Consider the following 12,024-nt stretch of genomic DNA (forward strand, 5'->3'; position numbering starts at 1 on the left):
GGGGTAAATGTAGGGGAATGGGTCTGGGTGGGTTGCTCTTCGGAGGGTTGGTGTGGACTTGTTGGGCTGAAGTATAAGTAATCTAAAAGAACAAAGCGTAATACGACACAGGAACAGGTCCTTTGATCATCCTAGCCTGCACTGACATATTTTGCTCTTCACACTAAAACTGTCTTCACTTACAGGATCTACATCCCTTTATTCCCTTCCTATTCATGTATTTATCCAGATGTTTCTTGAATACTGCTATTGTGTCTGCTTCCACCCCCTCCTCTGTCAGCGTGTTCCAGGCACTCCCCACTCTTTATATGGAAAACGCGCTTTGCACATCTCTTTTAAACTTCCCTACTTGCACCTTGAGCCTGTGTCCAGGAGTAATTTACACCTCCACATTGGAAAAAACTATCCATGCTATTCACAATCTTATAAACTTCTGTCAGGTCGCCCCTTAACCTCCTGCCTTCCAGTGAAAGCAAACCCAATCTATCCAACCTTCCTTCACAGCTAAAATCCCCCATACCAGGCAACACCCTGGTAAACCTTTTCTGTACCCTCTCCAAAGCATCCACACTCTTCTAATAGTGTGATGACCAGAACTGTATGCAATATTCTAAGCGTGGCCTAAAGTTCTACAAAGCTGCAGTGCAACTTGCCTATTGTTATATTCAATGCCCCTTCCAATGAAGGCAAACATGCCAGTGTCCTTTTTAACTACCTTGTCTATCTGCCTTCAGTGATCTATGGACCTGCACACCCAGATCGCTCTGCATATCAACACTCCTAAGGGTTCTGCTATTCACTGTATAACTTACATCTGTATTTGACCTTTCAAAATGTATCACCTCATATTTGTCTGGACTAAACTCCATCTGCCATTTTTCTGCCCATGCCTCCAATTGATCTATATTCTGCTTTATTCTCTGACAATCCTCCTCACTATCTGCAACTCCATCAATCTTTGTATTGTCCACAAACTTAATAATTAGACCAGCTACATTTTCCTACAAATCATTTACGTAGCATGAACAGCAGAGGTCCCAGCACTGATCCCTGTGGAACACCATTGGCTACAACTCTCCATTCTGAAACTCATCCTTCCATTGCTCCTCTGTGTCTCCTATGACTAAGCCAATTCTATCCATCTTGCCAGCTCACCTCTGATACCATGTGACTTTACCTTTTGGACCAGTTTGCCACGTCAATAAACTAAATTAAATAAAGTCCATTAAATTAAAAGGCTGAGTTTATTGGTTTATTATGAGTTCCCTAAAATTGGTGCAGATATTAATTACAGCAATTCTTCTTACTTCAAATACTATATCCTACCAACCTTCACAACTTAGAAATTAGTATATTGTAATTTCCCATAATTAGAATAGCAATACCTGTGCTATCTCTATTGACTCATTGCACAGACTCCCAACAGATTGATCTATTGTGTATCATTGATACTACAGACTGAGTGTAGCTTGTCTCTACATTAGAACAGGCTGCAGAATTCAGACTATGATATTATAAACAAAGAGCAGTGCTATGAATATTTAACAAAGTCATATCATATTCCTGTCACCATTTTGTTAATGGAGTCATTAGCACATTTAAAGTAAATGGATTGGCACTGCTGTTAATCTAACAGAGAGAAGAGCTTGTTTTGACCATATATTTTTCTATGATAACATTCTTAAAGCTAATTTATGGTTTTAAACTGCACTCAGTGTATGGATCTGAGCACAAATACATTGTAAGCCAACCTTATTGCTCACTTTAAATTCATGCTCCATCACAAATATGAAATAATGCCTTAATTTATTCCAGTTACAATAATTGATGACACCGAAATGATTAAGTTTGAGGTCACATTCTTACCACCAATTAGCATTATTTAAAATTACATTGGCTCACAACTTGGATGGAGATTATACATTTTCTGAGGTCAGGTAGCCATCTAACAATTGCCACTGCAGTGAGAATTGATTTCCATTTCCAGAACGACTTTTAAATTTGTAGCTCAAAGCTGCTCTGACTTCCGATTCTTTTTTTGGTCCTTTCTCCTGACAGAGGTAAGAATGCAGGAAATGTAGAAACAGAAAAGTTATGAAACAGAAGCAAGACATTCAGCCCATCATGTATGTTCACTTGATAAATAGTTGTCCAGCCCAATACATTTTTGAATTCTCGGTTCTGTAACCTAGTCCTGCATATTTTGGAAATTGAAGTATAGAGATAATTTTATATAATATTTCACCACCTCCATCCTTTCAGTGAGTGCATTCCATCACCCTTTGAGTGAGATAAATACATTTTACTCAAATTCTCTCTCATTCATTGCCAATTCTTTTAAATCTATGGTCCTTTGTCATTGACCTCTTTGCAAAGGGAAATAGATCCTTACTAACCACTCTACCTAATTTTATATACTTCAATTAAATTCTGCCCCGCTATCTTTCTGACTCCAAGAAACATAACCCAGTCTAATCAATTTCTCCACAAAGCTGAAATTTCCCATTACTAGAAGTACCCTTATAAATCTCTAATACTATCTTCGCTAGTGCAGTCATATGCTCCCAATAACACAGTGGCTCAGTATTCTGAACTGTGGTCCAACGAGCATTTTACTTAGTTTTACCAGAGGCACCCTGCTTTTATATTTTCTGCATCAACTAGTAAACAGAATATCCTGAATGCCATCCTACCACCTTATCTACATGTCTTGTTGCCTCTAATGTATAACACTATGTAAGTAGAAAAATACGGAGGCTCTTGCTAAGATTATACAAAGCACTGGTCAGACCAAAGCCGAATACAGTGAACAGTTTTGGTCTCCTAATCCAAGGAAAGATTGACTGGCATTGGAGGCAGTCTGAGAAGGATCTCAGGTATGGAGAGATTTTCTAATGAGGAGAGATTGAGTATGTTGATTTTATATTCATTAGAGTTTAACAGAATGAGAGGAGATTTTATTGAAACATGCAAGATTCTTAGGGGGTTGACAAGGTAGGTGCAGAGAGGTTTCTTCGAGTGGAAGTAGAAACGAGGAGAGAACCAGATGGCTAATCTCAGACTAAGGAGATGTCCATTTGAGATAGGAAATGGAGGTACCGGTGTTGGACTAGGGTGGACAAAATTAAAAATAACCTGGTGTTCTGTGATTTTTAACATTTAAGACAGAGATTAGGATAATTTTTTTTTCTTAGGAGGTGGTGAATCTGTGGAATTCTTTACTAAAGAGGGCTGTCGAGACTGGTTTATTATGTATACTCAAGGATGAGATAATGATTCAGGAAATTAAGTGTTATGAGGATAGAGCAGGGAAATGGAATGAAGATAATCAGATCATGATTATACTGAATGGTGTAGAGGACATGATGGACTGAATGGCCTACTTCTGCTGCTTTATCTTTTGTCTAATATTCAATATCATGTATTGAATTCTCCTGAAGAATGCAAGGCAAAAAATTTCAATGAAACATCTTCATTTAGCAATACTGAATTTTCATACTACTAATTAGTGCCTCTTTTTTGTAAATATACTAATGCATAACATGCCAACTTGAATATGGAAGTTGTCTATAAACTACATGGTTGCATAGCCATGCAGAACTGGGAATGTGCTGCCTATGGTACATGCAACCAACACTCCCTTTCAGAGGCTCACACACACATTCCCTGTCAACCTTAAAGGGACCTCACACAACAAACAGAGGAAGGATCTAAGGAAAGATCACTGGACCCAAAACGTTAAGTCTGATTTCTCTACACAGATGCTGCCAGACCTCCTGAGCTTTTGTAGCAATTTCTGTTCCTGTAGCTGTTGTTGAAGCGTTGCTTACTGGTGAATTCACAATCTCCAAGGGCCTTCAGACATGCAGCATTTTCAAATGCTTAGTTTACCAAAAACTCTTTGGATTTCAAAACCTCTATTCAATTTCCCTGAAAATTATCTGGTTTAGGAAGAACAAGGCTAATTTTTCTTTTCCCTCTACATTACTGAAACCCTTCATTCCTGTTGGAATTTGGCCTTTATTACTTGGGAATTGGTGTTTAAAAATAAGGAGGTGTTTGTGAACCTGTATTGGGTGTTTGTAGGGCACACCTGGAGTACTGTGTCTTGTTTTGGTTCATGTATTTAAGGAAAAATATGGTTATACTGGCATTAGAAGTAGTTCAAAAGAGATACACTCGACTGATTCTTGGGATGACGGAGTTGACTGATCATGACTCCTAAACAGGTTAGACCTTTATTTGTTAGAGTTTAGAGGAATGAGGAGTGATTTCTTTTTCAAACATACAAGATTCTGAGGGGCCTTGACAAGGTAAATGTTGAAAAGATGTTTATACTAATGGGGGAATTTCGTATTGGGGGATATTTGTACAGAATATAAGGACACTCATTTTGAACTGAGATGGAAAGCAATTTTCCTAGAGGCTCATGATCGTCTGTAATGCTCTGCCGCAAAGAGCTGTGGAAGTTAGGCCGCAAAGTATTTAAAGAGGAGGCAGATTTTTGAAAGGTGGGGGACTTGAGTGCTATGAGGAGCTGTAAGAAAGAGGAGTTGGAGCCTGGGGAGATCAGCCATAATCTTATTGAATGGAAGGACAGGTTTAAGGGCTCATGCAGCCTACTCTTGCTCCTATTGCTTATGTTCTTATATTCTTATGATGTCAGTCTAGTAAATCTTTGTACCCTTTCTGGGGTTCATTCCTAAAGGTCTGAATTGAACAGCTATTTGCAAAAGTTCAGCATAACATAATGGATTATATATTGCATGTCTCTTTCATTATCCTCCTTTACTCAGGTTGAACCTAGACCTTTACAATGCCAAAAACAGCCGAGCAAAAGTATTGCAAAGAATGGTTTCCTAATCTTACCCTGAAGTCTGGCTGCGATCTGATGAAGATGTGAGCTCTGTTGGAAAGCTCAGTATGATGTGAAAAGCTAATTAACAGCACTTGATATACTTGTTCCATTCATCCGTATCTGCTGACCTATACCCACCCAAGCAATTAACATCATATGAAATGACACTTCAGGGAAGCATTATCTTTTCTCAATACAATTGCTATGGGTTAATATTTACAGCCAATTCTCCCACAATTACCTTAGTTGGTAGTATCAAAAAATTCTGAATTTCAGCTTCTGTTGGCATGCTGCTTGACTGCCCTTAGTCACAGTGTGGCTGGTGCTGATTTAACTCCAGATTTGTGCTTCAAATTTATTGTTATCCCATACTGGATTAAGGACTGAAGTGTTTTACTTAGCTGCCAAGTATATGGAAGAGTTTCATATCATCCTAAGGGAAGGATTTGAAATCTGATTCCTGTTTGTGAGCTTTGGCAAAATTTTTGTAACATTGGCAATGCTCAAAAGAGTATAGGATAGCTTAAAACAAAACATTTAAGAAAAGAATCACAAGCAATACATGAAGTTAAGGTCATTTTAAATAGTTATCTTTACAAATTGTTCACATTTGTCAGCAGATCACTAACCTGCGATGTTAAGATGCCAGACATAAAACATTGTACTGAAAGGTGGCATGAAAGAGAATTGGGGCCTGGGCAGATCAACTATGATCTCATACAATGGTAGTATGGACTTGAGGGACTGAATAGCCTGTTCCTGCTCACTTCTTTTCTGTTTATGTTTTAAGTGGCCTAAACCTTGTACTAAGACTGTGTCCCTTTAGTCCTAGACCCCTCCCACCCTTGTCCATCCTTCCTGCACTTACATTATGGAGCCCTGTAAGAATTTTATATCTTTAATGAGATTTCCTCTCATTTTTTCAAAACTATCGAGAGTATAGGTGCAGCCTTTTCATCTTTGTCTCATAAGGTGATCCTATCCTCCCAACCTGGTGAACCTTCCTTAAGTTCGCTCAACAACATCTGTATCCTTTTTTGGGTAATGTTATGATCCCTGTTGATGGTAATACTGGACAAGTCAAATCCCAGCATCAAGCTTATTCTTATAGACCAAATAGTTTTATTTTTGTTATTTATTTACAATGGTGTTCAGTTGCTGAATATATTGACAAGAGGGTTCTAATGCATCTTTAATAAAATAAAATAAGTTTATTATACAAAGGGAAAAGAACAGTACATGGAGGAATGATTATATTGGAAGATCTTATCATAAGCAGTTAAGTGAAAGATTCAGCTCTTTCTCCAGCAATATACTTTACAGACACTGAACCCCAAAACAGTATCACTCCTATTTTCACTTTAGAGTTTCTTACTCAACTAGTGAGGTCACAAGTGTTTCCTTTCAGACCACATTCCTTTCTGCACATTCATCACTGGTGAAAAACAGCTTGTTGAAAAACTTATTTTAGTTAAAAACTTAAGTAGTTTCTCACAAGAGCCTTGATAATAATTTGGATTAAGTCACATGCCTTCTTGAAAAGGCGAAAGTGAGATGCCGAAGATTAGAGTCAAGATTAGAGTGGTGCTGAAAAAGCACAGCAGGTCAGGCAGCATCCAAAGAGCAGGAAAATTGACGTTTCCCCAGTTTTGTTAAATGTGACTTCTCTTTCAAATGCTGCTCAAACCTATTATCATTCCAATCAAGGTGAAATAACAGAACTTTGATTGCTTTGATTAACCAGCCAAGTCATCACCAGAGCTGAACACTGGAGAGCCACTCAGTGTAAACATTCATTGTTCTCAACAGAAGTCAGCCAAAAGGGAACCTGGGCCATGTGTTGAGTGGTTGTCACCTCAATCATATCCATTTAACATGAACTACTGAATATACCACCATAACTGCCGACACCTATGTACGACTGGCAAAGCTGTTTGTTCACTGCAGGCAGTGGATTAGGAAGCTGTGATCTCCCCAGTGGCACAGAGTACAAAACGATCAGTTCCAAAGGTCCACCCATCACCCAGCAACAAAAATAGATCAGTAACAACAATTACTGTGGCAACAGCACTTTGCATGGGAGCAAAACTTCCTGAAGAAGGAACATCACCTTAGGAATAGCAGATACCAGATGAACAGCGAATGGAAGTGCACGTTAGAAGATGTTCTATAAACTATGAATGTACAAGGCATATGCAGAGACTGTCAGAAGTTGAACTGATGAGACATGTGATTCTATTAACAAATGATCATTTTCCTTGTGGTAACATATGTCACTTGCAACTGCAAATGATAGCGTGTGCAATGTTTGTACTTTTTTTCTGTGAAAAGTCTAGGAGAATAGTTGGGAACATTTGGAGAAATACAATTGTTGCTTTAAGTATTAAGATAGTTTGTCATTGTCATGTGATCTGTACCTCTGCTGCAAGTGCCTTTTGTGAGCAATCTGTGACAAGTATGAAAGACACATCACTTCTAACAGTGGCTGTGCCTTCAGTCATCTTCTTACACCTTTCTGCCTCATTACCTTGCTTTGTTGTTTATCATTTTTCTTAAAACATAGCTGTTTGAATTAGTTCTTGATGATCTGACCTTAATATCTCCTTATATGTTTTGGTGTCATATTTTGTTTTAAAATGCTCCTATAAAGCACCTTGAGTAATTTCATTATGCTAAAGACACTATATAAATATAAGCTGTTATTGTAACAGCTTGGAACACAGCCCATCAATTTTCAGGGTCATTTCAAAGCTATATTGCTGATTATTACAGCCTTTTTTTTCTATTTTCTAATTATACCCATTTGTCTTATTTGTAGGTAAATGCATTTCTCTCCTTTGTTATACCCATGGTAATCATTTCAGTCCTGAATACAATCATCGCCAATCAGCTAATAGCGATGTTCAAACAAGCAGCTCAAGATGGCCAGGTGTGCACAATTGAGGGAAGGCAAACCATGCTCAGCATTTCAGTGGAGCCAAGCCGTGTCCAGTCTCTTCGACATGGAGTTAAAGTTCTCCGTATGTATCAACCTTACATTATTTACTTATGTTATGAATAATGCATCCTTTGGTAAAGAACTTTTTTGTGCAAAAACTGTCTTCATCCATATCACTCTGACATTACGTGACCAGTGGAGACTGTTTGCATCTAATTTGATGTGAGCAGTGAGCCACACACACAAATGTCACTGATAGTTTCCTTGCAACACTCTGTTGACCAACCATTGTACTTCCAACAGAGGTTGGTACCTACCTCAGATCCAACCATGCGCCTGAGACACACAGTATTACCAAGTTCTCACTGATTTTCTGCTTCAATTATGACAAGTTTTTGCCAATATGGAACTAAATTAAGGTTCAAACTGGCTCTGTAAAAGCAGAGAGCAAAATCAAATTAGAATATATACCATCGTTGTTAACTCAATTTATAAACTGTCAGCTGCATCAGCATAGAGGAAATATCATGACCTAAAGAGGGAAGGAATCGCAAACCTATGAGTTGCATTAACAGTCGAAGCCTATTCCCATTTTTAATAAAAAAATTAAAAAGCTATGGATCAGGAGAAATGCTCTCTTAACCAGAATACAACATTTTTGGTGTTGGAGGTTGGAGCAGACAAGTGGTAAAGGTGAAGAGAAAGGAAGATTGGAATGTTCAGTCAGTTACTGAGATAAATAAAAACTCCACAGGCCTAGCATGCCTGTTTGGGAATGTTAGCTGAGATTCACCGTTCATCTGGGGGCCTCATAAAGGGTTTCTATTCTTTATTGAAGCCCGACCAATATTTACCAATGAGACAGCACCACCTCCAGTTGTGACACAATTAATTTTTATGTGATGATATCCTTCCAAGCCATCAATGATAACTCCATCACTTCATTGCTGCATCGATAAGTGACAGCAGACTTGCTTGCCATCAGAAATGTTTTTGTCACTTCCCCAAGGCAAAGGAAGCAACAACAAATGAGTGCAAAAGGAAAATACAGTTGATGCTGGAAATCTGAAGCAAGCACATACAATGATGGAGAACCTCGTCAGGCTTGGTAGCATCTTTCAGGGGAGAAACAGAGTAAACATTTGAAGTCTGATGTGACTCTTCTTCAGAACTGAATGTCTGCTATGGTTCTTCTTCAGAAGAGGGAAATATTCCTTTAATAAGATTCAATACTTCCACTTGCACAGGTCCAAAATGATGGTACGAGGGCATTTGTAAGGTTTTTGCGTAGTAATGCTCTTGCATATATATTTAGGAGTGGCTGTGTCCAATTAATGTGAAGATGGCATCAGTCTACATACAGAATAATACAAATTAATGGATAAGAACCTTCCAGCAATAAATTTGTGACAGCTTACAGTGGCACCTTTAATGAACGAAGCAGTTAGACTGTATAGATGGTGGTTTCAAGTAAGCCTTGATTGCCACAAAATATAGCCCTTCACTTCAGGAGGCGGCATCAACAATCTGCTGGGGTTAACTGACAGCAACCAGTTCAAATCTGATATAGTTCCTTTCCGTTGTGTACAAAGGAATCATTACTGCATGTTTGGTTCAGTCATGGATTGCAGATTGTGAAATCCTGCAGATTCATCATCTGGAAGTGAAAATGACCATAGCCACAATGACACTGTCTGCCGTATTGGTAAAAGGTACTTAACTCACTGTCACTGGCCTCAGGTCTTCTTGCAAGATGACACAGAGGCCACAGACCTCCTGCATGAGATTCACTGCCGATAAAGGCACTGTGTTGAGAGATGTCGGCAAAGCTAACCTTTCACCTTGTAGTCCTTCAGCTGAGTCCAGTGCCTTCTTTTATGACCTGCCTTGTGTTCACTCTCCTCTGTTACTTCCAACAACATGTGGCTACATTGTATATGCTGCAGCTCATCTTCTTTGCAGCTGCTGGCCCTCCCTCTATTGCCACAGCTCTCCTCATATTTTTAAATGCCTGAGGATTTCTGCCTTGAACACCCTTTGAGACACACAGTTCCAAAGACAACCAGTGTGGATAATTTAATCCAACCTGTACTCAGAGTCAAAAGTCTCTAGTCCAGGCAATGTCCATATGAATCATCTCTGTGCTCTCTCTAGTGTAGTCACATTTTTTCCTGCAGTGCAGTGACCAGAACTGCAGGCGGTAATCCTGCAGTAACCTAACCAATGTTTTACACAATTCCAGCATAATCTCTCAGCTCTCGTATGTTATGCATCAGACTACACAAGTAGGCATCCTGTGTGCATCCATGCCCAGCCACGCGCAGTGTGTATACCCACATTAAAACATCTATGGGTATGGATCTAAGGCCTCTTGGTTTCTCTGTATTTATTACTATCCTACTATTTACTCTGCATTCACTGTTGTTCCCAGATGCAATATCTCATATAGCTCCATTTAGTCATCCAACTTGCTTGTCTCCCGAAGGAAAGGACTGGAGGCTGCTTATCCGAACCGAATCAGCAGCATTAGCCATGTGTCAACGTAAAACTCTGTCTATGGCTGACGTAAGACTTACTATTTTTACTCCCTTTATTGCTGAGTTCATCTTAATTTCACACCTCCATGACTTCCTACTGTGCACTCACCTCCTCTGAACTGATGAGTTGCAGACATGGCTTTGAATTTAATGGCAGTGATGTTGTCCATGACAGCAGTCGGAAAGCCGTGTCAGTTCTGCCATGGCTAGTTCTGGGAGTTGCAACACAATTTTGTGATTATCAGGCAATTAACTGTCTGATGCTTGGATATCTGTCCCTTTGAGGAAGAATATCTTGCCTCTAAATGCTGTCGGAGAGTCAGAGGTACAGCAGTGGCCATAGCAGAAAGAGGTCCTTAATTAACCGGTCAAAAGCTTCAATTGGCCTTTGGAAGTGAAGGATGTTCTTGATTTCCCCAACCCCCTACTGGATCATGAGGAGCCAGGAAGGTGACAGGCACCCTTTGGCTGCCTAAACCCCCATTGTCCTCAGAGGATGGATTACACCCACATACGCGACTTGTGAGATAAGGCTAAGGAATGACTGTACGCACCTTAATGACTGCAATTGCCTTCACACCTCAGGGATATAGGATCTCCTCCATTTCATGCCTTATTCATTCTGGCAAAGATGAGAAAAAATGGCAACATTCTGTGATGCCAGCCTGACGGCATATTGTATAAATTGCTGCTGAACCAACTTTCATCACCATGAGAAAATTCCAGATAGTTTATATAAATAGTAACTGGGCAAGAATCTGGCAGATGGAATATAATGTAGGAAATTGTGAAGTTCATTTTGCCAAGAAGAACGACAAAGCAGCATATTACTTATGGAGACTGATTGTGGAATTTTAAGATGCAGAGGGATTTAGGTGTTCCAGTGCATTAGACTTAAGATCTTTATGTAATAAAGAAGAGTGATGAGAAGCTGTCCTTTTTACGAGAGGAATTGAACATAAAAGTAATGATGTTATTCTTCAATGCCTAGAGGGCATTGGTGAGACCACATCTTGAATACTGTGTGCAGTTTTGGTTTCCATATTTATGGAAGTATGTAGATACATTGGAGGTAGTTATGAAGAGGTTTACTAGATTAATACTTGGAAGAAATGAGTTGAATTATAACGATAAATTGGACAGGCTTGTTCCAGTAAAGGCTGACTTGATTGAAGTGCATAAAATCGTGAATGGACATTACGAGGTGGACGTGGGAAGGATGTTTCTTTTTGTGGGTCAGTCTAGGACTAGAGGGCGCTGTTTTGAAATTAGGGTTTTCACTCTTAAGACAGAGATGAGGAGAATACTTTTTCTCTGAGGATTGGGTGACTTTGGAACTCTGTGCCACAAAAGCCAGCAGAGGCTGTTTGTTGAATATTTTTAAGACAGAAATGGATAGATGTTTGTTAAGCAAGGGAAGCTAAGGCTATTTGAGATAGATGGAAAACATGGAATTCAAAATACAGGTCAGCCACATCCTTATTGAATGCCGAATAGTCTTGTGGAGCTAAATAGTCATTTTCTGCTTGTGTTTTGTATGAAAGTACGTTGTCTCTTTCATTACAGTTCAAAGTTCAGAAATTGGCAGATATGTCACTAATACCAGTACTGTGTGAAAACTTCTCATTGAACATGGGAAAAAAGTCATACTTTTCAACAGTTGTCAATAACAACATTGGCATCTACCTGAC

General features: G+C 39.2%; 1 protein-coding gene across 3 annotated transcripts in view; it reads left to right on the forward strand.

Moving 5' to 3' along the window:
• ntsr1 (neurotensin receptor 1 (high affinity)) overlaps positions 1–12,024 on the forward strand; it is a 132,216-nt gene that overhangs the window by 10,940 nt on the left and 109,252 nt on the right. For all 3 annotated transcript variants that reach the window (XM_072556440.1, XM_072556441.1, XM_072556439.1), the window contains exon 2: positions 7,677–7,878. In XM_072556440.1, coding sequence (XP_072412541.1) covers positions 7,677–7,878 — 202 coding nt within the window. The remainder of the gene's footprint in view (positions 1–7,676; positions 7,879–12,024) is intronic.

This window comes from Chiloscyllium punctatum, chromosome 37 (genome assembly GCF_047496795.1).
Source record: "Chiloscyllium punctatum isolate Juve2018m chromosome 37, sChiPun1.3, whole genome shotgun sequence".
Classification (NCBI taxonomy): domain Eukaryota; kingdom Metazoa; phylum Chordata; class Chondrichthyes; order Orectolobiformes; family Hemiscylliidae; genus Chiloscyllium; species Chiloscyllium punctatum.